The following is an 18,956-nucleotide window of genomic DNA, read 5'->3' on the forward strand; positions in this document are numbered from 1 at the left end:
TGTGAAATCACTATGTTGTACACCTAAAATTAATGTAACATTGTGTTCTAACTATACTCAGAAAAAAAATCATTCTTCCATAACTAAGGCTATTTTCTGTTTAAATTCTTTTCTACACTAACAAAATACTCAAAATTAAAACTCATGGTGGAGAGCCACTATAAAACTTGAAAATGACATAGTGAACACATGCTGTTTTTAATTTTTAAAAAAGTTTTCTGAGGGGCGCCTGGGTGGCTCAGTCATTAAGCATCTGCCTTCGGCTCAGGTCATGATCCCAGGGTCCTAGGATTGAGCCCTGCATGGGGCTCCCTGCTCAGCAGGGTGTCTGCTTCTCTCTCTCCCTCTGCCCCTCTGCTTCCCCCTGCTTATACACATACACACTCTCTTTCAAATAAATAAGTAAAATCTTTGAAAAAAAACCCCACAAGACAATCAGTTCATGAACTGAAAATGGTGAAAAGATGGATGAGTGAAGAAGAGGAAATGTTTAAGGGAAGGAAGAAGGTTGACAGATTGGAGATGAATGAAATGAGAGCGGCGCCTGGGTGGCTCAGTCGTTAAGCGTCTGCCTTTGGCTCAGGTCATAATCCCAGGGTCCTGGGATCCAGCCCCCATCGGGCTCCCTGTTCCACGGGAAGCCTGCTTCTCCCTCTCCCACTCCCCCTGCTTGTGTTGCCTCTCTCGCTGTGTCTCTCTCTGTCAAATAAATAAATAAAATCTTAAAAAAAAAAAAAAAGAAATGAGAGAGAATGAGGTGGTCAAGAATGATATAGTATAGTATATGTCCCAGTTATTTGTTGCTATGTAACAAACCACCTGAAATGTACAGACACGCAACAACCATTTTATCACATGGGTGGATTCTGTAGGTTAAGAATTGGACGTTGCAGTGGGAATGTCTTGTGTCTACTCCATAATATCTCTTTTCTTGGAAAACTTGATAAGCTGGGAATGACTCAGACAACTTGGGGCTGGAATCATCTGAGAGTTCTGTCACTCATTTGTCTGGCTCCTGGGCTAGGATGATTTGAAGCCTGGGCTCAGTGGGAGTTCTGCACTAGAACACCCATATGTGGCTTCTCCACGTGGCAGGACCCCCTGGAGGGGGCTTGGAACCTTAGCTAGGTTCCAAGGCGAACTGTCCAGAGTAAGAAGTCCAAAAGAGCCAGACAGGAGGTACTTGGCCTTTTCTGGCTCAGCCTCAGAGATCATATTTTATCCTTTCTGCTGTCCTATATTAGTCAAAGGAGTCAAAAGCCCACTCAGATTCAGGGGGAGGAGATGTAGATCTTGACTCTCAGTGGGAGGAGTGCCAGTGAATTTGCATCTGTTTCTAAAACAACAGCATTACCATATCTTAAATGGGCCAGATCTACCATCTTGGGTAGAGCAAAGAACAGGAAAGTATATTATCAATTTGCTTCATTAGAGATGGGACATCTGCAAAAGGTCATTGGACATTTTCCAAACAATAATTAGTACATGGCTTATATTCATGATACTTTTAAATGTAGTTTATAATTTTTATTTGTTACAAGTGATGTATGAAAATATTTTCTTTGAAATTAGCATTTTTATTAGTTTATTTTTTTTCCTTTTAGAGATCAGGTATATAATACCTGGCATTTCATCTTTGGACATTCTCCATTAACTGAGCCCCACAAGCCTTAGAAGCAAGGGTAAATACTTCTCTGATAAAATTTGCCTTCTTGCTTTAGTGTGCTTTGTAGTTTTAGTTGTGATACTGTTGTGATCTTTCTAATGATTCTTTTATAAAAAGGCTGCAATTTGAGTGGACTCTCTTGACTGCCCACTGTACTTGGTACTTCATTAATCTGTACAGGATTCTCCTCTTACCATACTGTAGACTTGAAAAGCTAACTTCTGCTTGCGTGAAATTTGAACAGGGAAAAGGAAAGGAAATAGAGAAGAGAGAGGAGTTATAACAAGGACAAATGTTGTGTGGACTCTGGTTTTATGTTTGCCTGCTGGAGACCACGTCTTCCGGTTTCTCAGAGAAGAAATGGTATCACATTATATTATCATGAGGCTCTGCTGACTCGAGGAATCATTGGAAGAGCTTTTGTGGGGAGCTGGGTAGAGGGGGCAAAAACATCCTCGAGGAAGAAGAGCCCACCCACCCTTTTCTACTTCTGTTTGTCTGCTTTGGTTCTTATTTTTTCCCTCCTTCCCTTCCTTTCCTCTTTTTACCTTTTTCTCTTCTCTTTCTTACCAGTTGCAAAGTGTTGGATGACAGGGACATGGAAAACCAGGCTATTTCCTTAAGCATATTTTAGAAATGTTTTATTGTGGAAAATTTCAAACACAAAAATAGGATAGTATAATGAACTCCATATGTCTCACTCAGCTTCAATAGTTATCAACTCATGAGCAATTTTATTTTGTCTACACCCTTGTATTCCCCTTCAATTATGAAGCAAATCACAGACATTAATTATCTCTAAAATTTTTAGTATGTATCTCTTAAAGATAAGAACTCTTAAAAATACAATCACAATACCATTATCACACTTCAAAAAACTCTAAAACCACTTAACACTATCTTAATATTATCAAATCCTAATATCATCAGATAAATCTTACCAGCAAACCTTCACGTCACCATTGCCACAGTTATCTCTTACATTTCTTTCTCTTTTTTTTTAAAAAAAGATTTTATTTATTTATGTCAGAAAGAGAGAGAGAGTGAGAGCACAAGCAGGGAGAGCGGCAGGCAGAGGGAGAGGGAGAAGCAGGCTCCCCGCCGAACAAGGAGCCAGATGTGGGGCTCTATCCCAGGACCCTGGGATCATGGCCTGAGTTGAAGGCAGATGCTCAATGGACTGAGCCACCCAGGTGTCCCTATCTCTTACATTTCAACTGACTAAGATGTCTCCTAAGATTCTTAAAATCTATTGGGTCCTCCTTAATCTCGTTCTGTTTTTGTTCTTGAAACTTTTTGTTAAAGAAACTTCCTCACTCTGTAAAAACATTGAATTCAATAAGAAAAGAATATGTTGATATAGATGGCTGCTTCGTATTAAAAACAGTTTAGAATACCATAGCTAAGGAACACATATTGGTATTTGAGTATTTTATATATAACTTCCAAATTACTTTTTAAAAAATTCTCATGTTTTCTCCTAGTAAAAGGTGCTAGAAATCATCTACCCGCTGGAGAGGCTTGTTATTCATGGCTTGTTTCCACTGGTTATTGTTTCCCTCTGAAGTCACAAGAAGCAGAAAGAGAAACATTTGTTGGATATCAGCAAATGCCTCAGGGGAGGAGGATTGGTGCCAGAATATTGTCGCTTAATGTGAATCCACTTACACAGCGTAGTAAGTGGTAAAAGAAAAAAAAACTGTTACGATTCAGAATTTTTCCTGAGAAATAAAGTGAGAGCATGTGTGGCACCGCTTCAATTATAATTGCTAGCTCTTAGAACAAAGTGTGAATCAAATATTAGTTGCTTCCTTGAGATAATTTATCTGATGAAAATGCGCAGTAAAAAAATTTGACTGCCTTTACTTTACATTTGAATATGTCAGCACAGTTCTAAGGAGGGCTTTTTTTTTACCCCCCGAAAGTGTTAGAAAGATTTATCAGTTTTTACAAAGGTGTATCTGTTAGGTGGAATAAAGGTTAAGCCACTGTAACAGAGAGACCATTATATGTAGTTTCTAAAATAAAATAGAAGTATATTTCTCCCTTACAGAGTAGGTTAGTGAATCTGGGTTGGTGGGGCAGCTCTGCTCCATGAAGTCATTCAAGGACCAGCATGATGTCTTGAATGCATAGGGAAAGTTGAGTTTGTTATGTGCACTTTCTGGCTGGTAAGAAGGTGGAAAATGCCCCAATCCAGGGAAAGTAGGTTGTGTTTAAAGATTTTTTTTTTTTTTTAATTTATTTGACAGAGAGAGAGCACAAGCAGGGGAGCGGGAGAGGGAGAAGCAGGCTCCCCACTGAGCAAGGAGCCCAATGCAGGGCTTGATCCCAGGACTCTGGGATCATGACCTGAGCTGAAGGCAGACGCTTAACCAGCTGAGCTACCTAGGTGCTTTTTTATTTTTTTATTTTTTTATTTGACAGAGAGAGAGAAGCTTGTGTTTAAATTGAAGATGGCCCACATATCACTTCTGCGCACATCCCTTTGGCTTTAACTTAGATGGCCGTACTTAACTATAGAGAAGGCTGGGAAGTATCTCTAGCCCATATGTCCAGGAAGAAGGATAGAATGGATGGAGCAGGTAAGGAGGCGGGGAGGAAGCAAAAAACAGTCTGTCACAGTGTATTTTTTTTTTTTTTTAAGATTTTAAAAATTTATTTGACGGAGAGACAGAGAGAGAGCACACAGGCAGGGGGAGCAGGAAAGGGAGAAGCAGGCTCCCCGCTGAGCAGGGATGTGGGGCTCGATCCCAGGACCCTGGGATCATGCCGTGAGCGGGAGGCAGACACTTAACTGACTGAGCCACCCAGGTGCCCCTGCACAGTGTATCTTAGTATTTTAGTTGTAAGTCATGTTTTGATACTTCTATTGTGTTATTTTATTTTATTGTTTTTACAAGCTAACTATAATGGTAAGGCCCTCATTTGCCAGTGGCATTGAGTATGATAAAAGCAATTCTCCAACATCACTCTCATTATTGACTTCTTGAAGACCCTCATCTTTTGAATATTTGATATTTTTGACTGTTGCATCCCCTCATTCAGTGAGAGGGAATGACCAGCAAAGAAGCAGAACCCAGTAATGTGGAAGGAATATTTGATTGAGGCCTATGTGGTCAGTTGATGAATGAATATTTTCATGTCCTGACAACTTTTACTTCTCTCTAGAACCACTTACCTATGAATCTCCTGTATAGGAATTATATTTGTCAATGCTTAGAGGTATTGCGCATGGATTCCTTTTCTCAAAACTTCTTTCTCCATTCATTGCTGTTCTCTCTTTTTTTCTTCTTTTTTACCAGTGGGGAGACCTCCCACCCCCAATCACAACCAGAGACCACAGAGGGAACCTGCATTATGAGACCCAAACCTGTCTTAAAGAGTATATGTTCAATCCATGCATATACCTGTATTACATGGACAAAGAGAAAGAACTGTCCTTAGGGCAGCACTGCTCAGTCTATTTCCTGGTTCCCTTGCCCCAGTCCAATGCCTTAATCATCCACCATATGGCAGTGGGCTGGGGTGGGGGCTACATTACCAGGAGAGATGAGGCAAGTAGCTGGCCTCTGTAACTTTTGCCCTTTGACCCATGAAGTCTCCTCTTACCTTCTTTTTTTAAAATGTTTTTTCTTTTAAAAAAAAAAACTTTTAAAGATTTTATTTATTTATTTGTCAGAGAGAGAGAGCACGAGCAGGGGGAGCGGCAGGCAGAGGGAGAAGCAGACTCTCCACCGACCAAAGAGCCCCATGTGGGACTAGATCCCAGGACCTTGGGATCATGACCTGAGCCGAAGACAGATGCTTAATGGACTGAGCCACCCAGGCATCCCACCTCTTATCTTCTTTTTAGATGTTGTTAGTACTAAGTGATTATGTCTTTACTAGTTTTTGTTTTGTTTTTAAGAGAGAGAGTGGGTGAGTGCTGGAGGTGGCAAGGGAGGGTGAGGGAGAGAGAGGATCTTAAGCAGGCTCCACGTCCAGTGCGGAGTCCAACGGGGGGCTCCATCTCATAAGCTTGAGATGATGACCTGAGCCGAAATCAAGAGTTGGATGCACGCTTAACCAACTGAGCCACCCAGACGCCCCTACTAGGTATCTTGATGGTTGCATTCCTCACTGGTTCAGCTTCAGTAGGTCAAGTACTCAAAACTTTGTAGTCTACCACATGTCAGCTAGCTGAAAGATTTTAAGAACATACAGGTTGTCAGAGTGCCTTCTTTTAATAGATGAGGAGGACAGAAGGCTACAATGTTACTGCTGAGAGCTAAAGTGCTGCCTAATCCGGGAATAGCTCCAATTCATGATGTTAGATGGGGAGCCTAGAATGTATTCTTTATTTATCTGATTGAAGTCATCCTAACATGTTTTTTTCCTTCTGCTTGTATTACTGCTACTTAATTCCACCTTTACAAAAGGAATTGGGGCTTACACTGAGATTACACACTGCAGAAGAGAACGTGGTTACATTTGTTCTTATATAATAGCTACTTATATTTTAGGTGCTTTGGAACTGAAATATAATCTGCAGATAGTGCTGGCAGGTGCAGAGCATTTGATTTCTCAGATAAATGTCAGTCTGATGTTTATTCATGCTAGATTTCTCAAAATTACAACCAGAAACTTTATCATAAACCTGTGATGAGATGTGTAATAGGCAATGTGTTCTGATGTAGAAGTTCAGAAACCAAGGGAGTTAATACTGTACTCATCTTAGGACATGAGCAGGTATTAGATTGAGTTACATGATATTGATGATTTTGTAGATAAAATATTGCTGGATATTGGCAATTTCATATGATTCAACCTAATAAGAAGAGAATTTCAACAACCTTAAGTCACTCTTTTCTCCTTCCTGTAAGGAGTTCTCCTTTCCCTCCTCTGATAGTTAGGCGGTTTGTTTCTTGTTTACTGTGCTCTTTACCATCCTATCATTTAGTAACTCATATTCACTTTTGTTTTCACCTGTCTCTGACTATATTTCTGGGTTAGTACCTCTGTTCCTTTGAATAAAAATATTACGAGAAGTTGTATGGACTAGGATGGACAGCCCTAATACCTTCTTATTTAAAAAAACAAAAAACCCCACAAAAAAACCACCTTTTTTTCCTCAGGCAGAACCTTTCATGATGAAGAAGGTTCTAAGGTCTTTTGGCTAAAATTATCAGACCATGAAATTACAAGCCATTAGTCTGGTACCCAGATTTGCAACACTCGACACAGAATATAACTTGTATGTATTTTTTTCTCCTGATGAGAACTTTTAAGATCTATTCCCTTAGCAACTTTGAACTAGGTAATAGAGTATTATTAACTGTAGTCACCATGCTGTACATGACCTCCCCAGGACTTATTTATTTTATAACTGGAACTTTGTATTCACTTCACCTATTTTGCCCACACCCATCCCCCACCAATCTGTTCTCTGTATCTGTGAGCTTGGGGTGGGTTTTTTCTTCTTTTTTTTAAGATTCTATATGTAAGCGGTGCCTGGGTGGCTCATTCGTTAAGCATTTGCCTTCGGCTCAGGTCATGGTCCCAGGATCCTGGGATTAAGCCCCACATTGGGCTCCCTGCTTGGCGGGAAGCCTTCTTCTCCCTCTCTCACTCCCCCTGCTTGTGTTCCCTCTCTCACTGTGTCTCTCTGTGTCAAATAAATAAATAAAATCTTTTTAAAAAAGATTCTACATATAAATGAGATCATATGGTATTTATCTTTCTCTTTCTGATTTATTTCACTTAGCATAATGCTCTTGAGGTCCATCCATGTTGTTGCAAATGGCAAGATTTCATTCCTTTTTATGGCTGGGTGATATTCCACTTGTATATGTATGTATACACCACAATTTTATCTCCTCATCATTCGATGAATACTTGTTGTTTTGGTGTCTTAGCTATTATAAATACTGCTGCAATGAACATGGGGGTGCAGATATCTTCTTGAGTTAGTGTTTTTGTTGTCTTTAAATAAATACCCAAAAATGGAATTGCTGGATCATGTGGTAGTTCTGTTTTTAATTTTTAGAGGAACCTCCATTCTGTTTTCCATAGTGGCTGCACCAATTCACATTCCTGCACAAGGGTTTCCTTTTCTCCACATCCTTGCCAGTACTTGTTATTTCTAGTTTTTTCTTTTTCTTTTTTTTTTTTTTGATGAAAGCCATTCTAACAGGTGTGAGGTGATATTTCATTGTGATTTTGATTTGCATTTTCCTGATGATTAGTGATGTTGAAACCACCTTTTCACGTACCTCTTGGCTATCTGTATGTATTCTTTGTAAAAATGTCTATTCAGATTTGCCCATGTTTTTAATCAGATTTTTTTCTACTGAGTTGTATGAGTTCCATATATATTTTTGATATTAACCCCTTATTGGGATTACGATTTGCAAATATTTTCTCCCATTCAGTAGGTTGCCCTTTCATTTTGTTGATAAGGTTTCCTTTGTTGTGCAGAAGCTTTTTAGTTTGATGTGGTCTTGCTTATTTACTTTTGCTTTTGTTGCCTTTGCTCGTGGTATCGTATCCAAAAATCATCACCAAGACCTATGTCAAGGAGCTCAGGGCCCATGTTTTCTCTGAAGAGTTTTATGGTTTCAGGTCTTATATTTAAGTCTTTCATCCATTTTGAGTCAATTTTTGTGTATGGTGTAAGACAGTGGTCCACTTTCATTCTTCTGCATCTGGTTGTCCAGTTTTCCCAACACCATTTGTTGAAGAGTCCTTTCCCTTTGTATATATTTTTGGCTTCTTTGTTGTAAATTAATTGACCATATTTGTGTAAGTTTTTTTTTTTTTTTTTTTTAAAGATTTTATTTATTTATTTGACAGAGAGAGACACAGCGAGAGAGGGAACACAAGCAGGGGGAGTGGGAGAGGGAGAAGCAGGCTCCCCGCAGAGCAGGGAGCCCGATGCGGGGCTCGATCCCAGGACCCTGGGATCATGACCTGAGCTGAAGGCAGTCGCTTAACCAACTGAGCCACCCAGGCGCCCTTTGTGTAAGTTTTTAACAAATTTTTAAAATTTAAATTCAATTAATTAACATATAATGTATTATTAGTTTCAGAGGCAGAAGTCAGTGATTCATCAGTCTTATATAGTACCCAGTGCTCATTACATCATGTGCCCCCTCCTTTATGTCCATCACTCAGTTACCCCATCCCCCCATTCTCCTCCCCTCCAGTAACTCTCAGTTTGTTTCTTATGATTAAGAGTCTCTTATGGTTTGTCTCCCTCCCTGATTTTGTCTTGTTTTATTTTTTCCTCTCTTCCCCTATGATCCTCTATTTTGTTTCTTAAATTCCACATATGAGTGAGATCATATGACAGTTGTCTTTCTCTGATTGACCTATTTTGCTTAGCATAATACCCTCTAGTTCCATCCATGTTGTTGCAAATGGCAAGATTTCATTTTTTTTGATGGCTGAGTAGTATTCCATTGTGTGTGTATGTGTGTGTATGTGTGTGTGTGTGTGTGTATCACATCTTCTTTATCCATTCATCTGTCAGTGGACATCTGGGCTCTTTCCATAGTTTGGCTATTGTGGACATTGCTTCTATAAACGTTGGGGTGCAGGTGCCCCTTCAGATCACTGCGTTTGTATCTTTGGGGTAAATACCCAGTAGTGCAATTGCTCGATCATAGGGTAGCTCTATTTTCAACTTTTTGAGTAATCTCCATACGGTTTTCCAGAGTGGCTGCACCAGCTTGCATTCCCACCAACAGTGTAAGAGGGTTCCACCCTTTATCCACAGCCTCACCAACATCTGTCATTTCCTGACTTGTTAATTTTATCCATTCTGACTGGTGTGAGGTGGTATCTCATTGTGCTTTTGATTTGTATTTCCCTGATGCTGAGTGATGTTGAGCATTTTTTCATATGTCTGTTGGCTGTTTGTATGTCTTCTTTGGAGAAATGTCGGTTCATGTCTTCTGCCTATTTCTTGATTGGATTATTGGTTCTTTGGGTGTTGAGTTTGATAAGTTCTTTATAGATTTTGGATACTAGCCCTTTATCTGATATGTCATTTGCAAATATCTTCTCCCATTCTGTCGGTTGTCTTTTAGTTTTGTTGACTGTTTTCTTTGCTGTGCAAAAGCTTTTTATCTTGATGAAGTCCCAATAGTTCGTTTTTGCCTTCGTTTCCCTTGCCTTTGAAGACGTGTCTAGCAAGAGTTGCTGTGGCTGAGGTCACAGAGGTTGCTGCCTGCATATTTGTGTGTTTATTGTTGGGCTCTTTATTCTGTTCCAGTGATCTGTGTGTCTATTTTTATGCCAGTACCATACTGTTTAGATTTCTATAGCTTTGCGAAATAGTTTGGAATCAAGGCATGTGATGCCTCCAGTTTTGTTCTTCTTATTGCTTTGGCTATTTGAGGTCTTTCGTGGCTCCATAGAAATTTTAGAATTGTTTGTTAAGTTTTCCAAACTTTTAATAGTTAGCAGCCAGGGTAAAGAGAATAGTGTTCTTGTGTTCATCTCCAATGGGACAGATAAATGGCCTTACGTTGCAGCTCTGCCTTGTATTTAAGAAGTTATTTGTAACCCAGAATTGGTTCCTTTGTGATTCTGAATGGATCAGCTCTTTTTCTTGTGGAGAATGGCTGGGAGAGTAAGCTGGGGAACTTTGAAATTTTGTTTCATCTTTGTTTTCTAATTTAGAATATCAAACCTATTATTTCCTTCCCTCAGAACATCTCCCTTCAGTTTCTGGTATTGAGAGGTTGGTGTGCCTTTCTCTTAGTGATGTCTTGGAAGTCATCAATTATTTCTGTTGAAGTAATTTGCTTTTAGCAATCTCCCTAAACTAGGAGGCTGGAAGTGACTTGTTATTATGCTTTTTCCTTCGGTTCTCCCTTTCCTTCCGCGAAAGAGGCCATGTAGTGTAGTGGTTAGTAGTGTAGGCTCTGGGGTTAGACTGCCTTGTTTTAAAACCTGGCTCTTACTCTTCTGATGTGACTTGTAAAATACAAATAGTAATAGTACCTACTTGAGAAGGTCTGTTGAGAGAATTAAATCACTTAATACATTGAAAGTGCTTCGTGCTTAGAACAGTGCTAACACAGCAAAATAGTAAAAGCTTGATAATGGTGATTATAATAATTTTTATTATTTTTCTGTATAAATAGGAATTCAATGGGGATACTTCCTGATTCTCCCAGGGTCTGCTTATCTCTCTGGATTTCACTGATCTTATCAAAAGGTCATTGGATTGACCTTTTAGGACAATGATGTTTATTTTTAGGGAAATCTACTTAGCTGCCTTCTCTATTTTGGTCCACTTTTCATAGTATTTCACAAATACGTGTTTCACAGTTTGGAGTTTGGAGTTAAAGACCATCATTTTGTTCATTGGACAATGGAATTATTTTCCTCTGGTTTTCATAGCGTTTTTTAAGGGAGGAGAGTAGAGAACACATTCCTCTACACTGATCTTCCAATCATTCTGTTTCTAAGAGGTAACCACTTTTATTATTTTAAAGTATTTTTGTACCGTCAGTCTCTTAAGTAACATACTTATATTGCCACTTCTTGCTTTTTCTGTTTGAGGTATGATCTATTAGCTTCCTGCTAGTACCGTGGAGGATATAGCTCTCTTTCACGGTTACTCTCCCACCCACACACAAACACATTTACTGCACTCACTTACTCCCCAATATATTTATGTCAGTAATAAGAATATTATTTATTATTTACATTATTATGAACTCTCGAGCATGCTGTGATTATTTTTCCTTTTCTGCACACTTTTTTGTTTTTATTGGAATTCATTGATTTACTTTTTTTTTTTTTTAAAGATTTTATTTATTTATTTGAGAGAGAGAGAATGAGAGACAGAGAGCATGAGAAGGAGGAAGGTCAGAGGGAGAAGCAGACTCCCTGCTGAGCAGGGAGCCCGATGAGGGACTCGATCCCGGGACTCCAGGATCATGACCTGAGCCTAAGGCAGTCGCTTAACCAACTGAGCCACCCAGGCGCCCTGATTTACTTTTTTAAGTTGGCTGAGTTTTACTAATTCATTATAAATCTTCTCCCAGTGCCTTCAGGTTCATATCCTGGAAGAATTTTTTCCAAGAACCTTCTAACTCGATCTAGTGTGGCCTAGTTGCTCGGTTGGCCTGCAGCTCAATATCATCTTAGGATTTCCCTTCACCATCACCCAGGAGATACTCCTTACCTCTCTTTTGTGTTGGAACCCTTGCTTCCTGGATTCCATGTATTTTGTGGTTTACTTTTTATTTTGGTAGACTACATTCTCAAGTAGCTTTTTTTTTTTTAAAGATTTTATTTATTTTTGACAGAGAGAGAGAGAGAGAGTGTACAAGCAGGGAAAGCAGCAGGCAGAGGGAGAGGGAGACGTGGGCTCCCTGAGGGGCTCCATCCCAGGACCCTGGGATCATGACCTGAGCCGAAGGCAGACGCTTAACCATCTGAGGCACCCAGGCGCCCCTCTCAAGTAGCTTTTTAAGAAGGGTAAAGCAGAGAGAAAATTTTTAAAGCCTTGTATGTTTGGAAAGTGTCTTTCTTCTATTACTGCATTGGGAGTTTGGCTGAGCATAGAATTTTAGGTTAGAAATCAAAATTTTTTGGAATTTTTCTCCATTATCTTCCAGCTTCCAGTATTGCCTTGATGAGTGCCATCTGAAATGTGAGCCTTTCCTTGAAACCTATGTGTAGGCTTGTTGAATCTTCTGTTTGTCTCCATGATTTTGAAATTTTATGAGTTGTGCCTTGATTTGGTTCTATTTCAAAATGAAGATAACCCTCCATGTGGGGAAATTTTCCTAAATTTCTTCTCTGATTAGTTTCTCACTGTTTTCTTTGCTTTCAACTTCTGGAACTCCTTTTTTTTTTTTTTTCAGATGCTGAACTTTCTGGACGGGTCCTCTAATTTTATTATATTCCCTCTCCAATTTTTAATTTTTTTGGCTTTTTTGTTTTATTTCCTGAGAGATTTTCTCAACTTTATATTCTACCTTTTCTGTTGAGCTTTTCATTTCTTCTATCTTATTTTTTTTACCAATGCTCCTCTTTTTTGGTTCTCTATTCTTTATTCTGGCTATATCCTGACCTCGTTTCATGCACACAGTATCTTCCCTTAACTCTGATTTTATTACTTTTCTTTTTTTAAAAAGCATTTTCTTTTCTCTGCAGAGTCTTTGTTTCCTCCAAGTTGTTTTTTCCCCTATTTGTTGTTTGACCTCAATTCATATTAGAATCTTTCCTAATCATTCTTAGTGATGACTCTTGGCTTTCTCTCATTCATGAATTGGGCTCTAAAAGTCCATTGGAAGCTTTGTGCTGTGGGTAGAACTTGCTGCCTATGGGCTTTCCTATAGGTAATCTGGCTGGGCCATTTCTGGGCCATGGGAGCTCTCCTGGGTCTGTTATCTGTAGGTCTTTACTCTTTAGTCTGGTCCTTATCCAGTATTATGGAGTCAAGTGGGAGAAGAGAGCTGAGTGGTCTCAACATTGAGTATATATGCTTGTATAGGTTCACTTAAGTCCTCCTTTGCAGGATGGTACCCCTAGCCTCAACAGTTTGTAGTTTCTCCCAGTATAGAGACCTTCAGTTTTATAAACCTCCAGTTTTCTCCTAGGATTGGGGAGGATTAGTCACTTGGCTATATGGTATGGGAGAGGGGGTGAGGGACCCTGTTTCTCATACAGACCTGCAAACAATCCTTTTAAGTTTTCTTCACCACCATTTATAGACATACCAAGTTCTGCTGATTCTTGAGTTATTTGGAGGCTTTGCAGCGTAAGTTGGGTTTCCAGGCTTCCTCCCAGCTGGAACTACCACATGTTTATTTGCTTTTCAGTTTCCCAAATTTTGTTGATATCTCCTGTCCTTTTTTCTATTTCCATGAGAGTTAATTCCTTAATGATGATAACAGCAAAAACAAAGGATGATTTATTGGGATTTCAGGAGGGAGCTAATGCAACTGTGTACACACAACACTCTGTTTTCAGCTGGAAGTCTACATGAGGAGAATTTTCCTTCGTTTTTATCTCTGTGCACCTTAATAGTTTTCTTTGGCCAGGATTTCCCATTAAGCAATGAATTATTAAAACAACAATGAGGTTTTAATTGTATAGTATGGAATGATGGAGTGAGCCCTTCACTTGGAACCAGGAGACTTTTCTTCTAGTCTTGGCTTGGGTGACTTTGGGCAAGTCGCTAAACTTTTCTAAACCCCAGCTTCTTAATTTGTAAAATGAGTGGAATAGATGATGTCTAACACTTATTTCAACTCAACTGGTATGCTCTTGGTAAGACTATTTAAAATTCCTATAAATCAGATAAGGGGATATTTTTTTCAGTGCATTTAACATGATGTATTTTCTCCTGCCCCTGGATGTTGAGACCTTTTGCTTCTAAAACTGCAGCTGAGCCACACCTCATTTCCTCCTTCCAAAAATCTGCCTTCTATTTTGGAAACTATGGTGTTACTCACTGGCCTGGGAACTACACATTTGCATATGGCCTGTTTTCCAGGGCCTAGCTTGCTTTTTCCCTTACAATCCATTCTTTAAGTTGTCGTTTTCACCCTGCATTGAAAATGTGTTGCACAAAGATGAAAAGATGATTTCTGAAGTGCTATTTACCCGTCAACCAGTTTCTCAGAAGAAAAAAAAAAAGAGTACGAAAATTTTAATTTAGAATAACCAGGACCAACTGAGATGCAGAAGGAACAAGAGCTTTCCCCTGACTTTTTTTTTTTTTTAAGATTTTATTTATTAGAGAGAGAGAGAGAATGAGAGACAGAGAGCACTAGAGGGAAGAGGGTCAGAGGGAGAAGCAGACGACCCCCTGCTGAGCAGGGAGCCCGATGTGGGACTTGATCCTGGGACTCCAGGATCATGACCTGAGCTGAAGGCAGTTGCCCAACCAACTGAGCCACCCAGGCGCCCATCCCCTCACTTCTTAACCTAGAAAAACTGATGGCTTCATTGGGTCCGTTCTCCAGTTGCTTACTGAGAGGCTGCCATGAATACCAAGAGTGCCGTAGTTACTTTGAGAGTCCAACCTCTTCCTTTAAGATGGCGGCTCTCAAATCTACCTGCACATTAAGTCATGATGCCCTGGGCCCCACCCCAGACCAACTGAATAAAAATGTCTGCCTGGACATTCCAAAACATCCCCCTAGGTGATTTTTAAAATTAATTAATTAATTAATTAATTAATGATTTATTTGTTTATTTGAGGGGGAGAGAGTGTGCATGCACGAGCAGGGGAGGGGCAGAGGAAAAGGGAGAGAGAGTTTTTTTTTTTTAATTCAAGGAGTTTTAATACATTTATACACATTCAAGTAATCTCTGCCCCAGTTGAGACGTAGAAAATTCCCTCATGCTTCCGCCCAGTCCACCTCTACCCCGCTCCCCACCCCCACATAGGCAACCATTCTTCCAATTTCTATTATCACAGATTATCACAGTTTTTGCCTGTTCTTAGACTTTATATAAATGGAATCATATGGCATATACTCTTTTGTCCATATATATGTGTGGGTCTATTTTTGGACTCTAGTCTGTTCCTTTAATCTATTTTTAATTTAAATTCAATTAATTAACATATAATATTAGTTTCAGAGGTAGAGTTCAGTGATTCATCAGTCTTATTTTTTTTTTCATCAGTCTTATATAGTACCCAGTGCTCATTACATCATGTGCCCCCTCCTTTATGTCCATCACTCAGTTACCCCATCCCCCCACCCTGCTCCCCTCCAGTAACCCTCAGTTTGTTTACTATGATTAAAAGTCTCTTATGGTTTGTCTCCCTCTATGATTTCATCTTGTTTTATTTTTTCCTCTCTTCCCCTATGATCCTTGGTTTTGTTCCTTAAATTCCACATATGAGTGAGATCATATGATAATTGTCTTTCTCTGATTGACTTATTTTGCTTAGCATAATACCTTCTAGTTCCATCCATGTTGTTGCAAATGGCAAGATTTCATTTTTTTGATGGCTGAGTAGTATTCCGTTGTATATATATACCACATCTTCTTTGTACACTCATCTGTCGATGGATATCTGGGCTCTTTCCATAGTTCGGCTATTGTGGACATTGCTGCTATAAACATTGGGGTGCAGGTGCCCCTTCGGATCACTATGTTTGTATCTTTGGGGTAAATACCCAGTAGTGCAATCGCTGGGTCGTAGGTTAGCTGTATTTTCAACTGTTTGAGGAATCTGTCGTTTCCTGACTTGTTAACTTTAGCCATTCTGACTGGTGTGAGGTGGTATCTCATTGAGCTTTTGATTTGGATTTCCCTGATGCTGAGCGATGTTGAGCTGGTGGACTTTTCATACCACCTATTTTGACTGGGTATGGACTATTTGAAGAGGAGTGGAAGGAAAGATTGGATGATAGGTTTTAGCCAGATTGTGATTGTCTGGTGTTAATATGGGAATTTTGACTTTATCCTGCAGGTGGTAGGAAGGCTTTTGAGGAGGCATTGAGGATTTCTGGTGAATGAAATAGCGTGATGCAAGGTGGTGTCTTTGAAGATTGATTCAGTGGGAATGAGGTGAATGTTGTTTGAACAAAATGAGGCAAGAGCCTGGGGAAAGAAAGACCAGTTGGAGAGCTGCTACCATGGTCCAGATTATAAGGCTTTGAGCTAGGAAAAAGGCAGTGGAGTTAAAAAAAAAATAACGATAGTAAACATTTGTAAAGAGTTTTCATAATAAGCAAGTTCTTTCCCACATCTCGTTAAACCTCACAATAACCTTGGGGTTATTTATCTTCATATTTTATAAATGAAGGAACTTACATACCAGAGGTTAAACTGTTGTAAAGTAACCTTACAGAAATGGGGGTCCTGACTGGATATGACAGATTAGTAATAGGGAGTTGCAGAGGTTCTTCCAAGGCATCAGGTTGGGTATGAAAATGGTAGAATTCCTAGTGGCTAACTCAGTGTCAAGGCTCTGGCTCTGCTTTCAGGTAACCTCTTATGTTCTTCACGTGACTTCCATTACCTCTATGGTTTGATGTACAATGACTGTAAATGTATGGTGAAGGGAAGGGAAGAAAAGGCTGTTGTCAATTCAATTTCTATCCAATAAGAATCTTAATGTATTTCCTGAGTAGTTTTGGGTTTTCAGATAGTTAAATTTTGTTGAATTTTGGAAGGCTTAGTCCAGGTGTGGGGGATCCAAATACAGGGCTGAGGACCTTGTCCAGATGGGTTCTTCCCTGAGTAGGTTAGTTGTGACCAGGTGGATTTCCTTTTCTCTTGTGGTTGTGACAGGAACCATAGGAAAGAGAACTATGGAGCATGGTGTAGACATTGGAGAACATCCTCATGGCTGTGGTAACTAGGATGTTTGATCAAGATTACATACTTATCAGAGCTGGAGATTGACTCATACCCACCACTGTGGCAATTCATTTTGTTCACAAGTCCACCGGGTCCATGTGCTCATCCATTTTGTGTACCAGGCTCCCAAGGCAATTTAAATACCAGCCTAAATCAGCCGTGCAGGTGATGAAATGTGCTTTTTCATCTGAGATATTTGTTTCCCTGCAATTAGATAGCAGAAGAATGTGCCAGAAACCTAAGGGATGCTGGGGGAGGTACAAAGGAGTGACTCATCATCATGGCAAACCTTGATTAGATTTTCTTGTGAAGTGCTGGGTCCTGGAGGAACAGGATGAGCCTGGGGATGAAGAGAGGTTGAGCTTTTGTGCCCTGGGCAGTTTCAGTCCAGGTGCATAGACTGATATTCACTAGTTCCAGCTGTAGAGAGGGTAAAGTCTATTTTGGTAATTTGGAATGAGAACATCTTTGGAAAATTAAGATGTCACATTTTATTTCAACTGTTTTTTTTCTCACTTTAGAATACCAGGATCTTCAATGGCAGGAGACAGAGTGATCAGAAGACCGAGATGAATTTTAACACTATTCTAGAAGAGATTCTTATTAAAAGGTCACAGCAGAAAAAGAAGACATCACCGTTAAACTACAAAGAGAGACTTTTTGTGCTAACAAAGTCCGTGTTAACCTACTATGAGGGTCGAGCAGAGGTAGGAGACAATAAAAATTTACTTTGCTGCTTTGTATGTTGATAATATTTTACAATATTGTTCCCCCTCTGCACCGCCCCACCCTGATCTTATGGAATAAACTTGAGGCAAATGAAGTTAAGGTAGTAATTTGTTATCATTTGGATCTGAACAATAAAGCTTAGAATATGGTGAGAAATTATCCACAAGTCTCTTGATTATGGTGTATTATATGTGAGTATACATTTTATATCAGCCTACTGAATTAATCTGTTTATATACACTGTGTCTGTGTCCATTGCTTTATATGAATAGTTCTTCATCATTATGTGGAAATTATTTAAAACTGGTTAGTGATTTGGTGGATCAAGCACATTACTGATGTTGACCTAAAGCAGAACTGTTCAACGTTTCTTGTGACAAGCAGCTACTGCAGAGTGCCTTTTATGGGGGCAGGGAGTAGTGGCTTCCAACAACCTCGTGAGTGAGTGTGGGGCATGGTGAGGGCGTGTTGTCAGCCAGCTGCTGGCTTTTCAGTGGTTTTAGCCTCTGGTTTTCCCACTGGATGAGCTGTGTGAATGGAGAGTTGCCTCTGGCCAACCTTGTTTCCTCCTGACATCTTGGGAATGCAGCATCTCGTCCTGCAGGTCCAGCCATGCTCCTCCCTACTAGAAATACTCTCAGATTCCAGGGAATGACTGAAGAGTGTGTTGCCCCTTGTTGACCACATGCTATTGTCTAGTTGGTTACAGTGGGATTTTTGGTGATCTTATTGTTTGGTTTTATTTAATTCTGCTTTTTTACCTAGAGTGCCTTCCTCAGAAATTGATTTACTTTTTTTGGTTGTTTGTCTTGTTTTTGTTTTTTTACTCCCACTGATTTCTCTGTGTTTTTGTTACCCCCAATTCAGAGGGAATGGCATCGTTGATTCTTTCTGGTTGTCCTTAACTCTGTTAATTTCTGTTGTGGTTTGTCCCTGCGACTTACAGAATTCTGCAGGTTCATGTAATTTAGGACTAAAGTCCTTTATCCACCTTCCTAAATCCCTGAAATGCTGAAGACCCAAACTGGAAAAACTCTTTTAGTTGTAAAACTTGGCCTGAGATGAAGCTGTTTTAGGTCTTAATTTATCCTAGTCACTGTGACTTTTTTGGCGGGGGCCATGTGTGTGTGTGCAGAAATATTAATGTGTTTATTTATGTGGGGCTGTCCTGGTCCCTGCTGGGAGTATATATATATATATATATATATATATATATATATATATATAT

General features: G+C 39.6%; 1 protein-coding gene across 1 annotated transcript in view; it reads left to right on the forward strand.

Annotated features, from left to right (window-relative positions):
* Positions 1-18,956, forward strand: part of TEC (tec protein tyrosine kinase) — a 138,050-nt gene that overhangs the window by 32,369 nt on the left and 86,725 nt on the right. The window contains exon 2 of the mRNA XM_021701717.1: positions 17,521-17,706. Within this exon, the coding sequence (XP_021557392.1) occupies positions 17,569-17,706 (138 nt within the window). The 5' untranslated portion in view covers positions 17,521-17,568. The remainder of the gene's footprint in view (positions 1-17,520; positions 17,707-18,956) is intronic.

This window comes from Neomonachus schauinslandi, chromosome 2, assembly GCF_002201575.2.
Source record: "Neomonachus schauinslandi chromosome 2, ASM220157v2, whole genome shotgun sequence".
NCBI lineage: Eukaryota > Metazoa > Chordata > Mammalia > Carnivora > Phocidae > Neomonachus > Neomonachus schauinslandi.